General features: G+C 44.5%; 2 protein-coding genes across 2 annotated transcripts in view; one reads left to right on the top strand and one right to left on the bottom strand.

Annotated features, from left to right (window-relative positions):
- Gmd (GDP-mannose 4,6 dehydratase) overlaps positions 1-12,201 on the bottom strand; it is a 45,583-nt gene extending 33,382 nt beyond the window's left edge. Inside the window, exons 1-5 of the mRNA XM_077646434.1 lie at positions 12,056-12,201; positions 11,870-11,950; positions 3,305-3,437; positions 1,703-1,812; positions 1,408-1,600 (exon numbers count right to left, since the gene is read on the bottom strand). Of these exons, the coding sequence (XP_077502560.1) occupies positions 1,408-1,600; positions 1,703-1,812; positions 3,305-3,437; positions 11,870-11,932 (499 nt within the window). The 5' untranslated portion in view covers positions 11,933-11,950; positions 12,056-12,201. The remainder of the gene's footprint in view (positions 1-1,407; positions 1,601-1,702; positions 1,813-3,304; positions 3,438-11,869; positions 11,951-12,055) is intronic.
- A 253-nt stretch (positions 12,202-12,454) lies between these two features.
- Positions 12,455-20,184, top strand: RFeSP (Rieske iron-sulfur protein). Its single transcript, XM_077646435.1, has 4 exons — positions 12,455-12,739; positions 12,922-13,065; positions 17,573-17,857; positions 19,901-20,184. The coding sequence occupies exons 1-4, from the start codon at positions 12,529-12,531 to the stop codon at positions 20,080-20,082; spliced, it is 822 nt and encodes a 273-aa protein (XP_077502561.1). The 5' UTR covers positions 12,455-12,528; the 3' UTR covers positions 20,083-20,184.
- Positions 20,185-25,997: the final 5,813 nt, after the last annotated feature.

The raw sequence follows: 25,997 nt of genomic DNA, 5'->3' as shown, positions 1-25,997 counted from the left end.
GTACTTGTATGTATAAATTTGCATTATACTAATCTAAAGTTTCTTTCGGTGTCATTACTACTGTATAACTTATAGTACTACTGTATACAGTCGAGCCCACTTATAATGGCTGCAGATTAAAGAACGCTCACTTATTACGAACAAGTGAGATGCTACCATCAATGTATGCAAAATGCAATAGAAATTCGTCTCAGACACAATGAACAACTGTGGCTGCACCACTAGGTTATAGCGAACAAAGAGGCGCCTTAAGCCTGAACCATAAGCTGAGAAACTTGCGCTTCCAGCTTTACTTGGAGCCCGAAGAGTGTCTCTCAGTCTTTGCAACACTGCTCGAGGAAGAACATGTTGAGCCGAAAAAGCAACAAAAAAGGCGGCATTGAAACAGTAGGTAATCGCCGGCCTAACGCTCGCCAATGGCCTATGATATCAATCATTGCTCATTGCTTGTGTGTGCGCCAGCTTAGCGAAAAATCTCCACAAGAAGCAGAAACGCGGTAGGCACGAGACAGTGACAGCGTCGAAAGTGAAGCTACTGCGCACGGTCATGAATAAACTAACAGCAGCGATTTGAGAAACTCGAATGCCTTGCTGGCCACACTGGTCACGTGATATCCGATGCCTGCCCAATTGACTCTGCCTTTTCTCCTGCTAGTATCACATACAGACAGCCCCAGATAGCAGACAGCGCAGCTGATGCATGCGCACGTGCGCTGCGCTACTTCGTCGCTCCATAAGCCCAGGAACGACAGATGACACTGTCAAAAGCATACATGATCAGACACATGTAGATATGAGGCAAGGTGTTGTTAGTTGCCTGGATGTTGCCTCTGATGACTATGTTCGTGTGAATGACAGCACTGCAGAACCTTCTCCGACAAAGCTGCTATATAAACAAAGAACAAGCTATCTCATATTGCTAGGAATTGATTAATGTGGCCGACCAGCAAACCAGCTGCCGTGGACATTTCCACCATGTTTAGTTTTATCCTGTCCCTAAAGCAGATTGTTGGCCTCGACGAGGAGTACATGATTGCCCTGGAGACCCTAAAAAGTGCTGCGACAGGGTCCATTTTGAAAAAAATAAATGCACATGACAGTCTTCAAGGAATAACTGTCACTTTTGGTGGACTTAGTATTTTGGCTATAATATGGGTAATCCACTTACTACGAACTTGGATACAATGAATGCGATCCGTGGGATCATCAGGTTCATTATAAGTGGGCTCGACTGTACTATCTTCACTTTTACATTTCCAGTGCAACAATAGAACTTGTTATGTATGCCCCTCCTGCTTCGGTCCAAGCCTGCAGTATTTGATAAATAAATAAAACCTCGATACCCAGACATTTTTGCATCTCACCTCGATTTGAATGCTGCTACTGCTGCCAGGATTGACAACTTACCATAGGGGGACCTGGGATAAAATGGCGTCGTCTCTTTTTGTGGTATCTCCTGCACCTTCCCATACAGTTCACTTGTTGAAGCTTGGTAAAACTTGACCTTGTCTTCCAATCCACATACCCTGATTGCCTCCAAGATGCGCAGGGTGCCGAGTGCATCAACATTTGCTGTGTACTCACTCAAGTCAAAAGAGACCTAAGCAGGAAAGAAAAATAGCCACATTGTGTAGCTTGAGGTTCTCTGATCACAAGACTGCACCAATTTGAAATGACGAACAATACAAAACGAAATACCTACTTTTACGTGACTTTGCGCACCAAGGTTGTAGATTTCTGTAGGATTTGTTTGCCTAATGAGCTTGACCAAACACAAGCTATCTGTTAGGTCCCCATAGTGCAGCTGCATGGCTAAATAATGCCAAAAAGAAAAAAAAATTACACCATGACTGCAATAGATTCCTGAACCATAGTCAATAAAAATCAGCACCAGAATTTAATTAGGCTTCAACGGTTCTCTTCCTGGGGTCTACATTTGCAACCAAATTTGAAAGATGTGCGTGAAAAACAAAAGGAGGTACTCGCCTCTCCCCCTGATGAAGAGGCTTTTGTAGATCTTAGTGCAGCAGAGAGAAGAAAAGTACCAAAAATTTTTTTACTGATGGGATGTCCTTAAGTCTATGTTGCATGAAAAATGTCAATTTACTTTAAAATAGTGGCATATGTCTGCAGTCACAGTCGGCGAGCCAAAATTCAAGGTCTTCTTTATGTTATTGCTTCCTGACATGAAGAGCACAAGAAAATATTTCGATAACATTCCACCGCCAGGTAAAAGCACCTGATGATGAATGATGATGATGAATGGTGCAAAGGCCATATGGGGCCAAGGAACACAAAACAAAGGTTGGGTTCAGATTCACTGGCACGTACAAGAAACTCCTGCTCTAAGGTACTAAGAGCGAAAATGCAGAAACACCACCACTACTAATATCGGTGTATAAGTGTAAAAAGGTACAGTGATACATAACATAAATAAAGGTACCACAAGGCACAAAACAAAACACAGCAGAATCTTGTTAAGAAGATTTCGGAAAAATGCGGGAGAAAAACGATCTACCCAGGGAAACGCAAATCCAAAACCACCAAAGCTTTTGAAAATGTGGCTGTAATGCCGTAACCACTGAGCCATTACAGAGGGTCAACAAGAAAAGAGTGCCATCATAAAGCTGATCCTGAAATTGTGTCCAATACAACCTACTAAAATTCAAAGCAGAGTTTAAATGCGTTTCCTTTTATGTCAAACAGGCTGCAGCAGCACTGAATGTACCATTCCTACAGAGGTAACAGTGAGCTAGTATGTAGCTCTTGCAGTTTCAATTGTTCAACTTCTTTGGAAAAATGGCATAATAACCTCAGTTTTCAACAGCACTAGTGACTACTATTTATAATCCAAAGCTAAAAAAGTTTTCTCTTGCACAGCTTCAAGCAGAGTGCATTAAAAATGCTCCACCTTGAAAACACTGATTCAGAATACAGCCCGGCAGTAGTCTATTATGCTTGCTTCCCCGGGAATTGCTTTAATAAAAAGTGCTTATGACCAGTTTTGACGTCATTTGAGCCACGTATGATGACGAAACAGATGCATCATAAAGATGCAAATACAAATGCATCCATCTCCTGAGAGCCTGTGACAAACTGAACATATATAGTCGCACACCATGCAAATGGCATTAGGTTGTGGCCAGTGCATTTCATTCCTAATTAACCAAAAATAACAGCTGTCTTATGAGCCCATTAAAAATAATTACAGGTGCACAAAATGAATCATGCCAGTAGTGCTGCAGTCTACTTAATTAACATGGACTACACTGAGCATAAAATAATGTTTGAGTAGGCTACTTACATCCTTGCTGATGGGTCCTTGGATCTTTGTACAGGTGCTCAATTCGACCAGTGTTGAAGGAGCTTGACCTTCGGATTATTCCATGAACTTCGTAGCCTTTCGCAAGAAGAAACTCTGCAAGGTAAGACCCATCCTTCCAGAAAATAAAACATCGAGTAAGACCTCTGCCCCAAATTTACGTGAATCCACCTATACAGTTGCACTCAAAAGTAAAGAACATGGCCACACGCACAGTTCTTTTGTTATATCCCAACATTCACATTAAGTGGACTAGACAACAGATCGCACTTCTGTAAGGTGGAATTTCATCCTACACTGTCTGTGCTCATTTAGTCTTAGCAAAAGCCGATTTTTGAGCCAAATAAAAAGCATGGACACTATCTGTGTTTTGCACAGATGTCGTGCAAGAGAAAGTGCCTCTGGGATGCGGCTGTCGCTGTGGCGGACGGAGAAAGCAAGCGGCCCCACAGCGCTACTGCCTATCTTACAAGCGCACAGGATTGGCGCATTACGCGCATGTGCTTTAGTTTGCAGCACTTAATCTAGTTTCGCAGTAATCAATGATCTATGCACATGGTGCAAGCGATAACTGGCATGACCAATGAACGCTTTCCAGCGCAGGACAGACTGCATCGTATCCCAAATGTGGTTCGGTAGAGGAGTGATAAGACCTCCTTTTTGAGATTCCTGACATTCTGCATTTAAAAAGAGGTCAAGCAGTGCTGGTAATACACGTGTACACCGCCCCTCTTTCCAGCCATGAGGTCGCTCCGTAAACGTGGATTTGCGACAAGAACCACCGTGGAGCAGGCATCATGTGCAATTCTGGTCTGCTAGGCCTGGCCATGGCCTGGCCCATGAACATCAATCGGCGAGAAATGCCAGAGCCTTTTTCTAGCGGTGGACCCAGGATTTTTGGCAGTCATGTTGAACGTAGCACGGTGTAAGGCCATGCGTATCTTTAATCGGCTGATTGCCAGCTGCTCAGACCTTCACCTTTGCAGGACAGGCTGACCAGACATGGGCATGGCCTTTTGCTGTGCTGCATTCACCAATGTGGCAGCTAAACATGCCAAAGGCTTGTGAGCCAGGCTGCGGACCTAACAAAGCGGAAGTAGAACATTACGTGAAGCCTGGTCTGCAGGCTAAAAATTGGTCTGTGGTCCGGCGCGTAAGTGCAGTCCATTCATGCAGTCCATGTGTGCACGACCTTGGAGCATGCGAAAGTCAAGGTGATGTTGCGCTAGCGTGACGAGCTTTCTTCCTTCTTTTCTTTGTGTTCGCATAAAAAGCAAAACCCGCCAAGGTTCCAATGTTTAAGTACAGTCTATTAAAAATTTTGCAAGACGAGGGTTCGCTGAAAAAAAAAAAAAATTCTGCATGTTCAAGCGAAGCAGGCCCAGAAGTTCGTTCCGAAACCTAACATGTAGCGCAACGGTCAAATCTTTGTTCATACTAAGCAAGCGTTCCCTATAGGTAAGCTTGACTACAGTGATGAAATTTACCTGTGCAAAGGAATGAATTTCGATGAACCAGTTATGCAGAGCAAAGCATACAATTGTCACATGCCGCTTTTGTAAGTAGAATTGCCTGAATAAAGCTTAGGACTGTGCAACTCGTGACGGCTAGTGATAGTACTGCTGCTTGTCAGATTTGGTATCTAAACCAGTGACTTTTCCAAGCAATTCTTGAAGTCCGAGCCAAACGCTGAACAATTTTTGCCTTCATTTTTATTGCCTTTAATACAGCTGAGTACACAAATATGTGACCGGGCGAAGCTAAAGATTGTGTCCTTTCAATGCGCATTAAGGACATGGTGAAAGAATTTTCACAACATACCAAAGTGCAGATACACAGCTACAAAAAGAAAGCTATAATGATTTCTCGAGTAATGCAGCTGTCCTGGTCTGGTGAACAAACCAATAACCACTGCAGCACAAATTTGACGTCCTATCAACTGGCAAACCAAACAGGCTAACCGATCCTTATGCATGAGACAAATGATCAAAAGCTTGAAATAGCAGCAAAGTTAGCCTCATGCACTTACAGGATTAGATAGTGAATTTGCGCAACCGAAGGTTGTTTTTTGCAACAGTTCTTTTCCCAATTCCCAATCCATTCTCTTTCCCTTTTACCACTGTTAGTGTTGACATGTGATTTCATAACAAATAGCTAAACAAGCAATGTCATTTCCCACTCCGGTATCAAAAAAAGCCAATTAATGACAAGAAAAGAAAAGAAACTAGTGAAAAGAATCATTACAAAATACAGCTGCAGAAGTTACACTGCAGGTAATGCGGGATGCCACCGTGGAAGGCTACAAATTTATAAACGGTTTATGGGGGTTTAACTTCCCAAAGTGACTCAGGCTATGAGGAACGCTGTAGTGAAGGGCTCTGGAAATTTGGTCCACCTGGGGTTCTTTAACGTGCACTGACATCACACAGTACACGGGCCTCCGGAATTTCGACTCCATCGAAACTACCTTGCTGAGTCACTCAGGAGATGAATTGCAAAGCATGATCAATGATTTAGACAGGCAGGGCAAAACTGTGGGTCTAAAAATTAACATGCAGAAAGCCAAAGTAATGTTCAACAGCCTAGCAAGGGAATAGCAATTCACAATTGGAAGCGAGGTGCTGGAAGTGATAAAGGAATATGTCTGCTTAGGGAAGGTAGTGACAGCTGATCCGAATCATGAGAGGGAAATAACTAAAAGGATAAGAATGTGGTGGAGCGCATTAGGCAGGTTCTCTCACATCATGATTAGCAGTTTACCAATATCCCTCAAGAGAAAAGTGTGTAACAGGTGTATCTTACCGGTACTCACCTACGGGGCAGAAAAGTGGAGGCTGACAAAAAGGGTTCAGCTTAAGTTAAGGACAATGCAGTGAGCCATGGAAAGGAAAATGATAGGTGTAACGTTAACAGACCGGAAGTGGGCAGAGTGGGTGAGGGAACAAACGTGGGTTAATGACATCCTAGTCGAAATCAAGAGGAAGAAATGGGCTTGGGCAGGGCATGTAATGCGAAGGCAAGATAACCGCTGGTCCTTAAGGGTAACGGACTGGATTCCAAGAGAAGACAAGCATAGCAGGGGGCGACAAAAGCTTAGGTGGACGGATGAGTTTAAGAAGTTTGCAGCCATAGGGTGGGCGCAGCTGGCAAAGGACACGGTTAATTGGAGAGATATGGGAGAGGCCTTTGCCCAGCAGGGGTGTAGTCAGGCTGATGACGATGATGATGACTTTTGTGCTCTATCCTCATCAAAATAAGGCTGGGTATTGAAACTACAACCTCTTGCTTAGAATCGGAACACTGCAGACATTGAGGCCCAGAGTGTCAAACTGCACTTGAATTTTTTTTTTGTATGTGTGTACACAAACTGGAATGCTCTTTTTCACTTGGACACAAAGCCAAAAAGGAAAAGAGCACAAGTTTCTGCTGCAATCCACTATTTTCTGTGGTAATTATTTACCTCCAAGTTATCTGCATGTAGGGCTTAGGCGAATCACATAGTCACATCAGTGAAAAAGGAATCTAACTGTGATCCCCTATCCTGCAAAGAGGCAGTTTCATTGTTATGGTTTTCACAGTACCTTAGTGACAGACTGGACTCAGGGCATGAAACTTGCCTTGTGAAGAGTTATACTTATAGGCATGAACCAAAGGCTTTACAGCAAGAGTAAAAAAAAAGAGCACAGTCACTAAAAGAAGAGTGTGCCTTCCAGTTATAGGATCCTTCATCTCTGGCTGAAGGGCTTAAAAAAAAATTCTTGTGCCTATTCATATGCAAAAATTCTGCATGAAGTGTCATATTGTGGCCTGATTTGCTTGAGAAGCATTTTAACCTTCGCAGCTAGAAACTGCTGTTGACTGTGACTCCTGATGAGAAGCAAGCCAAGCAGGAGATTCCACAGGTGACACAACCTGGTGGAAAAAGAACCGACCATGAGACTCACTCATCCACCAAGTTCAAAGTGCTTTTGTGATGGCCGCTCCTCTGCCTGCAGGCGGTGGTGCCTGTCAAATCTGCTGCTCAGCTCACCTTCCAACAAATGGGAGTTGGTCGACAGCAATTGCTCAATGGTTCCGCACAGTCCAAGTTATATTACTTCTCCAGCAAAACAGACCATAATATGCCTATCTGTACATGATATTCAGGAGCAAATAGGCAAGCAGTTAGTGGACAGGAAATATTTAACAGGACAATCAACGGACCAAAATGTGCAACGAGATTATGGCGGAAATTAAAAGATATAGCCTTTTATTCAAAGGATCAAGCACTATTATATCAGAGAAACTAAGATTAATAAAATTTAACATTGCGAATTGCATAAAATGAAATGAGGCAGCATTCTGTGGTGAAACTTTATCAATATCGGTATATCCCACATGACCATATCACTGCAAAGTATGACTTATATGTTGTTAAATACATGAATTTTCTTTCAGAGGTCTTGATCATTTGATTATTATTTATGCACTCTTCAGAGCGCCCTTCCATGAAAAGCCACACCCCCTCACATTGCCAACAAAGTGCTCCGAGTTATTGTTACTAGATGGCGCCAAAGTGTTTTGAGTCTCTTCGCTGAAGTGGCAACCACGGTCCATTAAAACTTGTCGACAAAGCATGCATAACTGTGCCATAACCGCTTTAGGTGTAGAAACTAAAGTGGACACAACGTCATAATAAAACTGTCCAATTGCTGTCAACTACACTGATATCACTTCATCACTTTTGCCAATGTACAATCGCTTTTGCACTTGCCGATCATGGTTTTCAATCAGGATACACAAAAAAGGGCACATCCACAGATAAAAAACTCTCAGTAAAAAATCTTATACTGCAGTCTGCATTTCTAACAAAATCATTGCAGAACTGGGCACTTTAAACATCAAGTTTTCTGTTGCAACGAAAAAAAAAAAGTCTTTGAAAGTCAGTTGCCAGTCCCTTTAAAATCCTACAGCCAAAGAGGGAAGATCCTGTTTGTGGGCAGCATTGAGTGACCTAATGGCTAACCCTCTGGCACTGTGATGTAAAATCAGCAAAGATGATGCTTATGCAACTTGTTCTTAATAGGAGATCAATTTTTACCGCCGTTTTCTCAACTGGTGAAAAAATGAGTACCTCAAAAGAGTGATTACACCTTGTGGTATAGCGTACCATTTCAGGATGCCCAAAGAATGTGCGTGAAAATTCCCAGAATTTTTACCGTGCACATCCTACGCAGAGCAAGCCACGTGGCGTTGGCAATGCAGCTAGGCAACGTACTTATGGGAACACTAACATCCAGTAGCCATCGAAAGAAACAATGCAGAGCCATCCTAAACACTGCAAACGACCACGAATCCCTCAAGATAACACCTGCCACATGGGTTTGAATAAAGGACTTTTCTCTGCACTGAAGTGTGAAATTTTTTCCCACACAAGCTGGACAACATGCACATCGGCCATTAACTTAGTGGTCTGGCTGACCCACATTGACAACTAATTCTGGTATGCCAAGTTCATCACCATCAGCAGCAGCAGCCTGACTACGTCCCCTGCAGGACAAAGGCCTATCCCATACTTCTCCAAATAACCTTGCCCTGCGCCACCTGCGGCTACCGTATACCCGCTAACTTCTTTACCTCATCAGTCCACCTAACCTTCTGCCGCCCCCTGCTTTGCTTACCTTCACTTGGTATCCAGACCGTGGCCCTTAACAACCATCGATTATCTTGCCTTCGCATTAGATGCCCTGCCCAAGTTCATTTCTTCCTGATTTCTGGTAGGATGTCATGAGCCCACTTTTGTTCTTGGACCCCCTCCGCCCTGTTCATGTCCCTTAAACGTGCACTAAAGAACTGTCGTCTTTCTGAACTCGTCTTTTTATCGCGGGAACTCTATCTACACATTCTGGGAATTCTTAGAAACTTCTAATTATGTGCTGTGCGGCCGATTGCCCTAATTAAATCAAATTAAACGTCCCAGCTCCCACATTTTTTTTTTAACTTAACAAGGTAGGTAGGAGGAGTCAACCAACACAACACGTCAGCCAGTCCCGTGGCGGCTTGACGCTCTGCTATCGGTGGAGTGATACGTAAATCAAAGAGCCCACGTATATTTTTTTTTTCCGTGGGCTTAATTTGTGAATACATTGTCTGTGACTGAAACTGTTTATTCACAAAAACCTAAAAAAACAACATAAAAGCGAAAGCAAAGCCACCACAGGACTGGTTGAAAGGCACTCAACGCGTTAGCTGACTCCGCCTACCTACTGTGTTGAGTTAAAAAAAAAAGCGAGAGTCAGGATGTTTAATCCGATTTAATTAGGGCAATCGGCCACACAGGACAATAATTCCAAGTTTCTAAGAATGCCCGGAATGTGTAGGTAGAGTTTCCATGGTAAAAAGACGAGTTCAGATTCCTCTTTAGTGCACCTTTAACATTACACCTATCATTTTCCTTTCCATAGCTCGCTGTGTTGTCCTCAATTTAAGTTGAACCCTTTTCGTTAGCCTCCACATTTCAGCCCCATAGGTGTATACCGGTAACATACAACTGTTATATACTTTCTCTTGAGGGCTATTGGTAAACTGCCATTCATGATCAGAGAGAACTAGCCAAATGCGCTCCACTCCATTCTTATTCTTCTAGTTATTTCCCTCTCCTGATCCGGATCTGCGGCCACTGCCTGCCCTAAGTAGACGTATTCCCTAACCACTTCAAGGAACTCGCTACCAATTGTAAACTGCTGTTCCTTTGAGAGACTGCTAAATATTACTTTGGTTATCAGCACACTAATTTTTAGACCCATCGTTTTGCTCTGCCCAAGTCATTGATCGTGCTTTGCAATTTATCCCCCGAGTGACTCAGCAAGGCAATGCCATCAGCAAATCACAGATTACTAAGGTATTCTTCATTAACTCTCATCCAAAACTGTTCCCAATCCAAGCCTCTGAATACCTCTTGTAAACAGGTGGTGATTAGTATTGGCGAGAGTATCTTTACATAAGGCTCCTCTCTACCCTGATTTCGCAATGCCTGCATGATCGCTAAGGTTTTGACTGAGTCAAATGTTTTCTCGTAATTTACCAGGGCTATATACAGGGGGTGGTTATATTCTGTGAATTTCTGTATCGCCTGATTGATAGTGAGAATATGGTCCATTGTCGAGTATCCCAGTATCTTTTACGAAAGCCTGTCTGATCATTTGGTTAATTGAAGTCTAAGGTTGTCCAGACTATCACCAATTACCTTATAGGCAATGGGCAGCAAGCTGATCAGTCTTAAATTTATCAAGACCTTGGCATCGCCTTTCTTATGGATTAACATGATGTTAGCGTTCTTCCAAGCTTATGGTACACTCGAGGTCATAAGGCATTGTGTATATGGCGTGGCTAGTTTTTCTAGTGCGATCTCTCCATCATCCTTCAACAGATCTGCTGTTACTTGATCCTCACCAGCTGCTTTCCCACTTCGCATTGCTCCTAAGGCTCTCTTTACTTCCTCTTTCATTGCTAGGCGGGATGTCCGATTGCTGTGTGCTACCGGATCTCTCATTAATGTCCTGATTGCATTGGCTACTGTATGGATTTGTGTAGAATTCTTCGGCTACTTTAACTATCTCATCCATATTGCTAATGACACTGCCCTCTTTGTCTCTTAGTGCATACATCTGGTTTCTATCTATGCCTAGTTTTCTCTTCAGTGCTTTTAGGCTACCTCCGTTCTTTAGAGCATGCTCGATTTTCTCCCTATTAAACTTCCTTATGTCGGTTACCTTGCGCTTTTTTGATTAGCTTTGTTAACTTTGCCAGTTCTATTCTGCCTGTGGAGTTAGAGGTTTCAAGCTTTAATTGGCATTTCTTAGTCAGATCTTTTGTCCCCTGAGAGAGCTTGTCGGTATCTTGTCCCATCCCACTGCCTATACTAATTCTGCAGACTCTGTAATGATAGCTCTGAGATTATAGCTCACTGCTTGAACATTAAGTTCGCCTTCCTTACGCACAGGTATTAAAATTGAGTGCTAACACCAAATATTTACCAAGCACACATTTTTATCGAAGTGCTTTTACCCACATGCACCCCTGATGATGAGATATTTTTCAAAGGAACTTTGATGTGACCCGCTGGTGGCGCGCGCACGCACGCGCAAGCAAGCGCGCACGCACGCACGCACACACATGCACACATAAGAGGGAATTGAACGACAAGTAGCTCGGAGCCGCGTTTTAAGCATGTTTGCCTCGTCTGTTCGCGAACACGGGAGCTACGAAACGCACCGCTTCTCCAAATGTTGCATACTTCGTATGATAAAACCACAATTTCCAGGCACGCGCTGCCGCGCGTGTATTCGAAACAGGATTCAGAAAAGAAAAAGCAACGAAACAAGAAGCACTTCACGAGCTATGTCAACGTCACAGAAAACTTTAGCGTTGTGCCAAACGGTGTTGGTGAAATTTGCGCGTCTCCATCGCCACGTATACACGTGCAGTGAGGCATGAAAACGATCACCACTAAGCACAAAAAAAGCAAGCTTGGCGTTAGGCCGAATGAAATGACAGTTGTACACTTACTTGCCCGGTGATTCCCGAAATCAAGGCTACCTTTCTGTTCAAACGTTCATCTCCTGTTGCCATGTCAGCACTGAAGCTTCACTGAATGCATGCAAAAAAACGATAATATATACGTTATGAATGAGCCTTCTAGGCTTGTCGCGCAAGAAAGCAAGATTCAGTAGCGCAAGACGCAAGCCTTATTACCTGAAATATGCTCAGCCGGCTTCTACTTACTGAACCTAGCACTGCCGGCTTCGTGGTTTCGGCTGATCCCCAAGACACCGCCGACCACCCCTTCCTTTGAACCCTTTCCCGTATTGCTCTTTCCAACTCTCTCAAAAGACGCCAAAGACAGCCGAAAAGCCGAAGGCTACAAAAACGCGCAGCCACTGTAGCCAGCAGCCGCATAGACCAACATGGTGAGGCCCATTTATTGGCAAAGAAATATTGCACAGAAAAAAATTTGCGCTTGAAAATGTATATGGTCAATATTTATGTATCTGCGTTAAGCAAGCCTTTAAAAAAGTCCAAGTTGCATCTGTGCGTATAGTGGTGGCTATGGTGGCGCACGATGCGCGCATTTCCGGACCATAGCTCTGATCTTCGGCACCCATTTCCGGTGTACTCGCTCGTGGGTCATTCAGTGCTGTCGCCGGTATCGGTGATTGTAAAATAAAATGATTAGCGTTAAAGGACGCGCCGCTAACCTTGCTAATTACGTAAAGGCTTCATCTAAAACTGTAGCGTCACAGGTCCAGCCGGTAACTCCTTTTGTTGAGCTGAAAAATGAAGAGAAAAGGCCACCGCCGCCTGCCAAGCTCTCGCACTATGCCCTTGCGAAGTCTTTGCCCACCAGGGAGCTGCTCGCTTGCTCAGGAAGTTTTACAGGTTGGTTTGTGGCAATTCATTTTCTTATAAAAATAAAGTACTACTGCAGATAAGCGGTGCCAATCAAGTGCGATACATTCGCACGCGATGTTTTGCTCGTGATCACTGCATTCGTGACCTTGATAGGGAGTTTCGCTCTCCTTGTGCTGTGGTAGCATGTGGTTCCTTTTGCTTCCATACAGCCCCGGCGCAAGTACGAATGGCTCACACCGACGTCAAGGTGCCAGATTTTTCCGCTTACCGGAAGAAATCGAGCTTAGATCCTGCGAAGTCGTCACGGGACGTCCAGGTGTCTAGCAAAATGCAAACCTACCTTATCCTCGGAGGTAAGCATGGGGCTTTACATTTGTTTGCTGAATATTTTAAACTGGTACTAAGTGTACGTCGGCTCTTCGCAAAAATATTAGCTTGCTTCCAAGCGTTTTAACACTCCTTTTTCGCTTGCGATTGGCGGATCTGCGTAGCGAGATACGAATGAATCACTGCTCTAAATAATACCAAACTGAGCTATTATGCTTCCCATACTGCAGCGACAACACGGCCACAGTAACTTAATGAAGCCCACATCTGAGCTGCTGAAACTTATAAACTAAGTGTGCATAGTTGCCCACCTCTGATACCAGTCACAGTCACGAATCAATATGTTGTTAAAGAATAAAGTGAATTGTTTGTTGTAGCATTGATCCAGGTCTGTGTGCCAATTCGTCCGTGCGCCATCTCACCTTTCACTCTAAACTGAATAATTAAACTGGGGCTTAGTCCAATGTGCTCAAGGGAATTCTACTCCTCCTTAGGAGATTTGGAATGGCATTGTGCCCACTCAAGTTCATCATTTCGACCTGCTGTTGTCATGTGCTAACCACTGTGGCTAGTTGGATTGGTAGAGCGACTACCATAGGCTGGTCATGGTCGGCCTCGGGCGTAATTTCTTGAGCAGGGTGGATATAGGTGCAAGGGGGCAAAGCGGACAACCCGGGCAAATGCCCCCTCCCCTTAGCAGAAAAGCATGTGTGGGAAAATTGAATTGGGCTTCCATTTTTTTCTATGAACACTCAAGAAACACATAGGGCAAATAAGACTGCCCCACAACTGCCTATTCCAAGAGTGGCCTAAAAATTTGCCCCTGTCGCAGAGCAGTAGACCTTTTACTTCGGAGAACTCTGCAACTTTAATTTGGAGCTTTATGCTGGCGCTGGAGGAAATTGAGAAGTGCTGCATTAATTTCTGAATCAACTCTTATGATTCTGCTCGTAAGTCCAATTGCTCACTCACAAAAATGTAACTGCGTCTGATATGATTTTTGTGGTTGGGCACTGAACAAATAGTTTTTATTGCTGTTACAAGAGGGCATTTTGGTGTGCTAGTTAGTGCATAAGTCAGAGAAATGCTGCTAAAAACAAGGACGTGACCAGACGTAACAGCACCTGTGTTGTCTTGTTATGTCCTTGTTTTTAAGTTTCCCTCAATTAACTTTATGCCATTAGTAAGCTCCTAAGTGCTCATATTTCTGCTTTGATCTTGGTTGTAGCTAGTCCAGAAGCATGAGAGAAAAATGCTTAACTTAAACGGAGAGTTACTAACTGTTATCTGCCATTGTTTCTTTGCGCCATTTTAAAAAATGTTTCCCAAATAAACATATACCCAGCTGTAAGACATAGAAACCTGGCAGAATAACATAAACCATCATTAAGAATTTTGCTTTGCTGCATTAATTGTCTGCAAATCCTGACATTACACACATGACTACTGCCGAGGAGGGTAGTGACAGTATGCGTCTCATTCATATTAGCCGAGATACCTAGGTTTTATTAAAACTGCACTGTAATCCTTTAAAGATGGTTTTGAAAAACTGTCAATAAAATAAAACTGCTGGTATCTATCACAGATACGAGCAACAGTCTTTTGCCAGTTGTATCACTTCTGATGGTTGTGCCACTCTCAGCATAGTGGCAGTCTGCTTTTCAAAACATTTTAAGAAATGATGAAAAGGCAGGCTTACAATGTGCAAGAAGCGGTGACTAGTTGGAAGAGAAAAACAATTTAGGCATTTAAAGTTTCTTCCAACAAAAATAACACCTGTATTATGCTCAGGCCTATCTAGAAACTGGAGCATGTCCACTCTAGGCAACATAGCCCTACCGCCACCAGACCCGCGAAGTCTGAACACAGTGTGGCGCCATCGTCAAATCTAGCCTGGCCTTCTTTGCCTAGTTTAAAATATAAATTCCTGCTAAAACTGAGGTCTGCACTGGTAATTGTGGTAGGGAATGCCAGTATTTTTATGCTCGTCTCCAACAGTAGACTGCACCTTTAATTATGTAGCTTTACTGTGTGTGTGTGTGTTTTTTTCTCAGTAGGACGCAGCTAAGATTGCAGCATGCTATAATAGCCTATGTTTATTTACAGTGTCCTGGCATGGATGTTACTTTCTTGGCTATGTATTCATTATGTGTTGACATAAAGGACAAGAAGAAAATTCGTATGCTAGAGCATTGCATGAATCGTCTCCTGCCCACTAAAATAGTGGGAAGGCAGCTTCTTGCACTGTCATTGCTGGGCAGCTAAGAACCATTCTTGTTGAGAGTTAATCTAAACAGAATGTTAATCTTCCAGCTGCTATTAATCCATGCTCGGTTTACATGCCAAATTATGCTGCATACTTTCGCTTGCCTACACCAGCATTGGCTAACAGTGGCAAAGTAGCACTTTCAGGAACGATGCGGCATGCCTATACCGATGCAGCATGCCGATACTGCCCAAAGGCAAAACCGCATGGAAAGATAGTAATGAGAGGAGAATGCATGCAGCAATATGGGTGCCTATTTTGTTCCCAGCCATGTTAACAAAACTCCACTGGGTGGGCAATTCCCTCCACTGAACACGAAGGGTTCGTGCCACCCGAACAAGGCCCCCTGCTCTAAAGGGAGGTCTGACATTGCTGAGCTAGCTTGATGTCGGACATTACTGCACTGGCTTTGAAGGGGTGACATGTAAGGAAAGCTGTGCTCAGATATTTCACATTCCGACCTAGAATAATTACACATTTTTCGTGTGCCAAGTATCTTGAAACCATTTCTACCTATTCATCATGTAACAGCACTCAGGTGAATTTTATTATTGTTCTTGTAGTTTTTTTTTGTGTATGTGGCACCAGTAACTAATCAGGATCGTAACCTATTTGTTGAAAAAACACTGAAACATGTTGGGCCTTCTCTGTTCAAAGGTGCAAGCCTGTGGTACAAAGGCAGGCCCAGCAGAGCACGTGCAGTGCGCCTGGAAATCTGCCAGTGACACATCGTATGCTGTCATGATGAATCTTTTATATCTTCTTTACCGAGGGCTTCCTACTTCTTCAATGCAAGGAAAATGATATCATATATGTCCTTTTAGTTTCACTGACGGAACTGAAACAACAAAGGGTGATGGAGAGTTGGAAAAAAAGAACAAACACAGGAAGGAACTGGCATGTGTGAAAGCCTTGCTAAATATTTTTTTTTGTTTTTGTACGGTCTTTTTACTTCTAGATATTACTTGATGCATTTAATTCCATTGTGTGTATAATTAAATTACACAGTCAAGAAAATTTATAGACGAGGATGACGAAAGGGAAATAGATTTCAGCTGGTGTATAGATGCAAAAAGACAATTTGAGTGTTCAAACATCAGATGCCAAGAATTGCATTTGAGATGCAGAGGAACAGGCAAAAAAATTGCGATGCTCGAATAACAACACAAATAATTCAGTGAGAAGCTGATGCTGGTGCTCGGTTTGGCCATGAAGTCTATCACGCTCGCACCACCCAGATTGGTGCACAGCATGGTCTTGTTGGCACTCATGCTGTTGCTCCCAGTCAGGGATAGGAAACGTCTGTCAATTTCGGTTTCGACTACTTCAGTGCACCTGATGGCTGGAGAACTCACATTAAAAATGAATCACATGCAGCATTCGCATTTTATTATTGACTTGTGCACAATAATTTGCCAAAATGAGCTTAAGTCTGCAAGACATGCAATGCATCTTCTGTGCAGCTGTGGCAGCGGCCGAAATGTGTAAGGACTCTGGAAATGAAGCTGCTCTGCTTGCTCTGGTGATGGTTCAGATCCCACTTGAGGATGAAGTTTTCTTATTCTGAAGAGTTTTTCTGCTTCACTCCTCGGAGCAGTAGACTGCTACCATCCATATGGCATAACAGCTGTGTCTCTCGCTGTGAAATACCTCATGCTCTAGAAAGATACCTCCTCATTTCTTTTCCTAGCAAACATGTTATGCAGTCCTTCAGTCGGTAATGTGCAGACCGCAGGTAATATTCAAAGGACACCTTATTCATGAAAACAGTCTCGGAAGTTGCAGTATTCCTGATCTCTTGTTTGATTGTTGGCAGAATCTGTTATCTTTGCCATTTGCGCATGCATACACAGTGCAACTTGGTGTTGATCACAGAATTGTGGCGGATGCATATAAATTGGTTCGCTAATGAAAGCACCATGGGACAGAAGACAGTCAGGTATACCAAAGCCTGTTAGCAGACTAGCAGACTGGTTTAACAGGAAAAAAGCTGTGTTGTAGCCATCAGTATAAATAAAATTACCTGTGATGCTAAACTTTAGGGCACTTGTGTAAATAATTGCTTGTTGTGTTCACCTCTTTATAGATTCAGATTCTTAGGGCTAAAACTTCAAATGTAATTGTTTGGTTGATCATTGCTTGATGTGTGTGTAGAATTTGAATGCTTAATCTGCCCTAGTTATCAGTTTGAAGCAGCAAGGCAGTGAGCATGAAAACTTTGGTGCATTCAATGCAGTACTAACACTTGCTTTTGCATTCATGTGCAGTTGGAGCCATGGGGGGCACATACGCTGCGAAATCTCTCGTGACAAAATTTGTGATGTCCTTGTCTGCCTCGGCTGATGTTCTGGCCATGGCCAAGATTGAAGTAAAGTTGAGCGACATCCCAGAAGGCAAGAATGCTACCTTCAAGTGGCGGGGCAAGCCGCTGTTTGTGCGTCATCGGACCAGTGATGAGATCAGCAGGGAGGGTGCGGTGGACATGAGCTCTCTTCGGGATCCACAGCATGACAGAGAACGTACACAGAAGCCAGAGTGGTTGGTTATCATAGGTATGTATCTTTCATATTAGAAATTTGCAGTAGTAGCTGTAATTCACTGCTATAGTCAAACCTCGTTATAGTGAACAGGTTAAAAGCAGTAAAATAGTTTGATATAGCCAAAATTCATAATATAAAATTTCATCAGAAATGTACGAAAGAGTACCGTAATTTAGTCAGTAAAGGAATGGCACCTCTGGCAGTAGTTTCCACAGAAGCAGAGAAACCGTTTCTCATATTTTAGCTATGTTTTTAAGGCACTCGTGGCGATTCCAGAAACCGCAATAAAGCATGTGCCAGTTAGCTTGACTCCCCACACAGCACCGCAAAAGCACACAACAGTGGCATGTTAACTCTCTATGTACAATGGGGAAAGTGTGCATTCCTTGTACGTTTTTTTTTTATTGTTTTTAATGGGAAACATTGTTAGTCACATTAGCGTGTCCACACATCAAAATGAAGCTAAATACTTTGATAGTATGCACTCAAAGTAGAATTATTAGGCATTAATGTTAAATTTTATTTGTCTAATACAACTTTTGCTGAAAATTTGATTTGAGCGAAGCAGCTTTCACTGAATGGATGGAAGCGTCCCTGATGAGATTTGAAGTTTCTTAACTGTTTTGAACTGTATGGTGATGGTGAAGCATCTTGTAATACGTGTGTCACTGCACTGTCATGTTTGACATGCAGGAGGAGGCTTTTCACTGTCACTTTCGGCCGTCAGAAACTTTGGTACTTTGGCCCTGCTCTGATCCCGGGCCATGGTGAAGCTCAGAAAACTTTGTATAGTCTGCCAACACAAGCATTACACAAGAAACATAGGAAGAAGAATCATACTTTTTGTTTGTGTGCCCCAGAAAAAGAAATGTATTGCAGTGATGTCTTGCTGCTCCTGCCACGCTAGCAAAAGGGCATGTAAAACGTGATTACCGTCTGCTCAGAGGTCTAAACACAGCAAAAGCTCGCATTTAGCAGTGTTGCAGACATCAAGTGTAGACCTTCCTGTGGTGTCTGGAGGTCATCACTGCATCTTGCTGTTTCAGCACAGGAGTATGTCCGTCAGTTGTAGCTATTGAGTTCACGCAAAAATTTACCTCTCTATTATTTCAACCTCCTTGAAATTAAACGCAGAGTGCTGGGCTATGTGAGCAAGCTGGCTGCCTGTTGTTTTCCAAGGCAGTCAGAGACTACATCATGTGCCATTTGTCACTGTAAAGCCATGCACGGTTGCATAAATTTTTATTTAATGTACAGTTGAACCTCATTATAGTGGAAATTGAAGGGACCCTGTGATTACTTCGTTATAGCCATAGCTTCGTTATAGCCCATGTTGACCGAACTTCCAAGGGGAATCGTCTTTCCTTCGTTATATCCATTATTTCGTTATAAACCATTTCATTATAACGAGGTTCGACTGTATATCCGGCCTTTGCAAGTACAAGGAAAGGTTTGTGAATATTGTTTATATTTATTTGATTTACAGGAGGGACAGAGCAGCTTTAGCACGCCTCTTTACTATGGCATTCAGTAGACAAATATTTAGCTATTCTCTTCTTTGATTACATTTCATTTCTCGGCAAAGGGCTGAAGTGCCGCTAATATGTTAATATGTGCCACTGGGTCTTTCGTGATGGCACTTCTTGTGCTCGCAATTCCAACAGGACTGACATCTGCTTGCGCCGTTTTTGCTAGTCTGGTCCCACCAAAAGAGACAGATTCGAAAGTGGCTTCGAGTGTGGGCCTTTTATAGTTGATGCCTTTGAAAGGTATTATGTCAGTTTAAATTATTTTTTCACTCCAACTGCTTAATCACTTTGTTCCAATTTTTGCATTGTCTCTTACTGCCTGGTGCTTGCAACACCATTTTGATGTTGTGTATCTGCAACAGATTATCTTTGCACTTTATGCTGAACACAGGTTTATGACTGTTGGCTGTGCCTTATTGGTTGTTTCACCTTGTTGGTGTGACACCAATATCATGTTTTCAGTTTTTTTTATGGTAATGCTTTTCTCAAGTCGGTATACTTAGACCTGTTATGCATCTTCGTGCAGGTGTCTGTACTCATCTGGGCTGTGTGCCAATCGCCAACGCAGGTGATTTTGGTGGCTACTACTGCCCCTGCCACGGGTCACACTACGATGCATCTGGCCGCATCCGCAAAGGGCCAGCTCCTCTGAACCTTGAGGTGCCCCCATACGAGTTTACCACCGACTCAACGCTGCTTGTTGGCTAACAGATTTAGGTGTAGGTAAAAAGATCGGCATAGCTGGCCCGGATGGCATGCAGCTGTGGTCATGTACTGTAGGCTTCCGCCAGTAAAGCTGCATTGTTCAAATTTTGTTTGTGACTGTCGGTTCTCATATTGACTTCACTGGTGATGTGACTTTGCTAGCTGTGTTAGATGTGGAAGTTACACTTGATCGCTGCTGTGAGCAGGAGCCAAATTACAAAACGTGTTTCTTCAAAAGCTGGTTTCTAAACTCTTACCTTACCACGTCCATAGACCATCCGACATAAGCGTTGGATGAGTTCACACACTGCAAAACTTTAAAAAATTGCCACCAGATAACAGTACTGAAACCCCTCCTGATCAAAGACTGCAGCGTTGGTATGTTGGTTGGGGAACTTCGGACCAGCTCATTAGCTACGACAATGTGTTGATGAAGTTTGTACGGTGGTGGAAAACATTACCTTTCCACTGTATTGACATCGCTTATGCCAATAGCTTCATCCTTTTTCCAAGCACATTATGAAGCTCACTGTTACATTCCTGAATTGGCTCCAAACTGCTTTTAGACTTGAGCTTCTTGAGCAGATTTTCGACCTTGACCCTGTCAAACGAAGCCACACTATTCATATAAGCTTGCATCACCAGCCCCAGAAAACGGGGAAAAATAGAAACTGCAAGCTATGCACAAGTGAGCAGAAGACTGAGCATCGATCAGTGATGTTATGCTAGGCATTCGATGACAGCAAAACGAAATTGCTTTCTTGAGTGGCACAATGCCATGGTGGCTGACTGTTTGCAACTAATGTAGATTGACAAAACAACCAAAAAAGACTTGCAGCTGGAAGTTATAAACTTCTGTGTGAGTGGACAGTTTGTACAGCATCTTGTACATTCCAAATTTTTTTATTCCTGGTTCGCTTTGATATAAATTTGAATTTTTGAACTTTTTTGCATTCATTAAAAAAAAAGAATTTTTTCTTTAAAAAGTAACTTATGAGCGAATTTTTATCTTTCGTGAAATTGCAACTATTAGGCCGCATTTTGATATATCCTGAGGTAGATACATCAAGTATTTGTGTGAAAAAATATATTTTCCTAATAGTACAGAAAATGCAGTTTTGGCCTTTGTAAAGAAAAGGTTAATAGGAGAGTCCTCCCCGTAGCACAAGCTAGGCCTACCTGAACGGATGTCCAGTGCAGAGAACTTCAGGTTTAGCTGTTGTGTGTAATTCTGCATTAGCAGCAATTCCTGAAGTTCAAGCAACCTACTTTTATATGGCACGACAGCACTGTAGTTGGGTCCCATTCAGTATGCCTCACAGATAGTGCTAAACAGAGAATAGTGCTAGCTTAGAGAATTGCTTCAGGTGATTCAAGTTAGTTATATTGATTTTTTGATTAATGGCAAAAAGCAACTGAGGCTATGATGCGCCAAACACAAGGTTAGGTTTTTGTTAAGTGTTACGCTTTTTATAGCTACAGTTTGTTTAAAACATTGGCTTCTCTAAGAAACTTACAAGAAGCCTGCAATGCCTGTTGGTGTAGCTTTTCATGGCCCTTTCTTTTTTTAAGGGGGGACACTGGTCTTTGTGGCCGAAAAATTGCGAAAAAATCAGTTTTTCAATTTTGGATTATTCGTGACCGTGAGGTCATTCTCTGTATGTGGGTGAAGTTTCAAAGCGGAGAAACCCATAGTTTTTCAGAAAAAGCCAAATAACGGGAGTATTCTGACTGAAAGTCTCACGAAAGAACCTCAAAAATGCTCATTTTGCGCCGCGCACCATTTTCAAATGACGCGCCGGAAAGCCGCCATCTTGGTCTAGTTTGAAAGAGCGTCTCTTTCTCTCCATCAGAGCTGCACGCGCAGCGTCGCTTTGTTAGCCATGAAAAGAAAAAGGAAAGACGGAATCTCGCTGTGCCATTGGTCATTGCCCGTCACGTGTCAAAACCGGCGCAGCTCATTGGCCCGTGCCATTTTGTTAGGGTCCACGCTGCCGACGGACGCGACACCATTTTGAAAAAGTCTCAGCCTGATTTCGGAAGCGAGCTATAGGTCCGTTCGATTCGCCTGCACTCCCTGCACCAGTTCTGTAAAGTTCCGCAGCGGTGCCGTGGCGGTGCCGCGAGTGCAATGCCAGTTCCAGCAGTTCAAGTGCTGCCTACTTCCAAAACGAATGGTCGAGTGCAGGCCTGGTCGTCTGCTAGCCTTGGCGTCGCCACCAAATTGCAGCCAGCAACGTGGCGCCCAAATCAACAGCCGCCAACATTCCGAACTGCGTGAAGAATTTTCAAACAGCACATCGCAGCGAAGTGTTGCCATGAATCATCCTCGATGCAACCTTGCGGCAGCTAACCGAAACGCACGTGTGTTCTTTTACTGAACACGACTGAGGTGTGCGCGCGCCGACTTGCATGCTAAGCGGTGTTCCAAAAACGTGCATCATGCACGTGTTTACTTTTTAGTTAACATAACTGGCTTCGAGTACTAATACAACTTTATTAGTAGTAAGGAAAGATACGGGTCCGTCGAGAGCACGATGGTCGAGAGATGCAAGGTGCTGGCGAGGGCCGCCGTCCCCACCTCCGTCGCCACCTTCTCGGGTGGCCTCTCACGTTCCATGACAGTCGGCGGGCCCGTGTGAGGCACTGTTATCATCGACGAGTGGAATAATCTGAGTATATCCGCCGTTTATCGCAAAGCGCAAGCCGTCGTCTGCTTCCATGGCGGCTACAGCTGCACCATTTCGGCACCGACCATTGAGGAGGTGCACAGTTTTCCTGCACTTTCCTGAACTAGGCCTGCACAACGTCTGCACATTTTTGAAACGAATGGCGTCGTGCAGACGGCGCCATCTTGCACCGCTGAAACGAATGGCGAAGTGCAGCACCGCGAGAACCAGTTCACGAAGTGCAAGCGAATCGAACGGACCTTATGTCTCCACCGTACCGAAAGTTCCGCAGTGCGCACAAGTTCGGTAAAAGGCGTAAGCCTTCTAACAAGCATAAGGATGCAGTGGAAGATCGTCTGTGCTCTCGAAGCAGGTGATCGAAGCGAGACAGTTGAAAGTTTCGCAACGGGCGTCTCCGCAGCCGATTCCAATAACACGGGTGGCCATCAGCAACGAACGCATGTCAACACGACGTTTATGAGCCCCCAAGACTTGGAGTGACTACAAGAACGAGCTGACGCCCGAATTTCAGAGCTCTCTTCTATATCTGCGACCGAGCGCAAACTGCTGGCTCTTCGCACTGAGAGAGGCGACACAGGCCCGGCGGCGACGGCGGCGGCGACGGCAGCGGCAACGTACACGATCGTCGATCTGTCAGCAATCAACCGGCTGCTCGAAAAAACCGTGTGCCGCCAGTGAGGTGGCGATGTGTCCATCCACAAAAGCACTCGCGAATACGGTGTTGCTGTACAGTTGTGCTTGGAGTGTTCTGTTTGCGGCGATGTCATGCGCGAGTGGAGTTCCCAGCGTCTACCTGGAGGCGCAAAGTGCAATCCCTTCCAGGTAAATATTCTTGCTGCCCGGGCTGCGCTAACTACAGGGAACGGCCAAACAGCACTGAATGACTTTTTTTCAACCATGGGAATCTCCCACAGGGGTCTTCACAACAAGACCTACCAAGCACACCTCAAGTCTAAGTTGAAGCCTGCCGCGACGCTAGCTGCGGAAAGTGTGCTGACTGATTGTGCTTCCTCAGTGAAAGAACTATACAGAGAACTGAATTTCGGTAATACCGGAAATATCGCAGTCTGTTTCGATGGAACGTGGATGATGAGAGGGCACCAGTCCCACATTGGTGTGGGCTCTGTCATAGAGCTTTTTTCAGGCTATGTGTTAGACGATGTAGTGCTGTGCAACTACTGCCTTGGCTGCAAAAATTCACCCAAAGAGGAGGACCCCCAGTACAACGCATGGAAGGCACAGCATGTATGCCAAAAGAATACAGATTCAAAATCCAGGCAGATGGAGGTGGATGCAGCTCTGATGCTCTTCCAGCAATCATTGGAGTGGCACGGCCTGCGCTACACCACAATGCTGTGCGATGGAGATAGCAAGCATTTTCGTGCGGTAGAGGAAGCAAAGGTATATGGTTTTATACCAGTTGAAAAAGAAGATTGTACAAATCAGGTACAAAAGCGGATGGGCAGTGCTTTACGCAATCTTTTCCAAAAGCACAAAGCAGAGGATTGTGATAGGTTGAGTGGTAAAGGCCGACTGACTGCAGACCTTATCACGACACTCGGCAGTTACTATGGTTGGGCACTAAAATCTAATGCAAGCGATGTCGAGCAAATGCATCGGGCAGTAATGGCCACATATTATCATGTGACGTCGACCGACAAGTGCCCAAACCATGGCCTATGCCCACAAGGCACCAACTCGTGGTGAAAACAGAATGCTGCGATTGCAAGTGGACAGCAGCTACCGAAACACCGTTACAACCTGCCTGACTACGTCAGCCAAGCATTGCTACCTGTGTACAAGCACCTTGCACACAAAGACTTACTCAGCAGATGTCAGCGAGGACAAACGCAGAATGCAAATGAGGTGCGAGCCAGGGCATTGCCTTCGCCCATATGGTTTCAATTTTCCTCAGCCGCCTCCTTCTGTCGGGAGTTCCGGAGCCACTCGCAGTGGCTCGCCGAGTCGCTACTTTCGTTGCTGGCGTTCAGCCAGTACGGCGTGAACGCATAGGGCTCGATGCCCATCGCGGCCGTAAAAGCGAGCAGTCGCGCCTCGAGGTCCGGGTCCATTACTGCTAACTACAACAGACGACAAGCAAAGAAACCCGACGCGCGCCACAATCACACCGCCGACGCTGCTGCTGGGGTGCTAGGAGCGACAATCGGAAGTTGCAAAAGGAACGTCAGCGGATGATGTATTCATGGGCAGGGCCCAGTCCCAGAGCTGTTTTCTTTATTTTTGTCTGGTGCACCACGTGTACAAGTTGAGGGGAGAGAGGAGGAGCATAATTTTCAATCGGGTATATCTTCGGTGTTATTGATGCTAGCTTAAAAATTCATGCATTGGGGTGACGGATATATCGCGACGGATATATCGGACTTCAAAAGTGCGAAAGTTCGATTTCTCGGACTAATTTCAGTCGCCTGCGGGCCAAAATCGGCCATCTTATCGGCTTTTCGCCGGCGCAAAAGGCGCCATTTTGGATTGAGGCGGATTTATGCTGCAGTTGGCTTGGTTTGACACACTCGGTACCTCATTGTTGCCAGTAGAGGTCCCTGCGATCTCTGACACTTCGAGGTGGCAGCCGGATTGTCATCGCCGCCAACTTGCTTTTGTCGCCAACGTTGTCGCGGGCAGCTATCGTTTGTCCCATATGTTGAAAATTGGTTGTTGGGGGAAGGAAACTGTGCAGGAGCTATCTCTCTCACATCTCTGTGGGAAGGGCAAAGGAGGGACTGAGAGAAGAAAGGAAGAAAGAGGTGCCGTAATGGAGGGCTCCGGAATAATTTCGACCACCTAGGGATCTTTAACGTGCACTGACATCGCACAGCACATGGGCGCCTTTGCGTTTTGCCTCCATCGAAACGCGGCCACCGCGGTCGGGTTCCAACCCGGGTACTCCGGATCAGTAGCCGAGCGCCCTAACCACTGAGCCACTGCGGTGGGTCTCATACATTCGCCATTCGCCGTTTCGTCACTTGGGTTGCTCTGACCGCGTTGACTGAGTGGCGCTCAGTCTTCACGAAGTTACATCTGTTCGCCGTTTTGTGATTGCGTCCGGCGGTTCCGCCGCTTTGAAAGAAAAGTGCGTTATCTTTGCGTGCGTTCAATGAGCGGTGTGGTGCACACTCGGATTGTGGACAACATGGCCCCGCCGGGTCCGTCAAAGCGTGGGAAGTATTCCAACTAAATGCGGTGACCTTGCTGTCTAGCGTGTACAGTGAA

The sequence above is a fragment of the Amblyomma americanum genome, chromosome 1 (genome assembly GCF_052857255.1).
Source record: "Amblyomma americanum isolate KBUSLIRL-KWMA chromosome 1, ASM5285725v1, whole genome shotgun sequence".
Lineage (NCBI taxonomy): Eukaryota > Metazoa > Arthropoda > Arachnida > Ixodida > Ixodidae > Amblyomma > Amblyomma americanum.
Note: the sequence above shows the minus strand (reverse complement) of the source record. Positions and strands in the feature narration are given on the sequence as shown.

What these genes read in the sequence shown, in the direction of transcription:
- RFeSP (XM_077646435.1), top strand. Translation starts at nt 12,529, where the DNA reads ATGATTAGCGTTAAAGGACGCGCCGCTAACCTTGCTAATTACGTAAAG. An exon ending in TTGCTCAGGAAGTTTTACAG is followed by an intron (nt 12,740 to 12,921) that starts GTTGGTTTGTGG and finishes GCTTCCATACAG; the next exon opens with CCCCGGCGCAAGTACGAATG. An exon ending in AACCTACCTTATCCTCGGAG is followed by an intron (nt 13,066 to 17,572) that starts GTAAGCATGGGG and finishes ATTCATGTGCAG; the next exon opens with TTGGAGCCATGGGGGGCACA.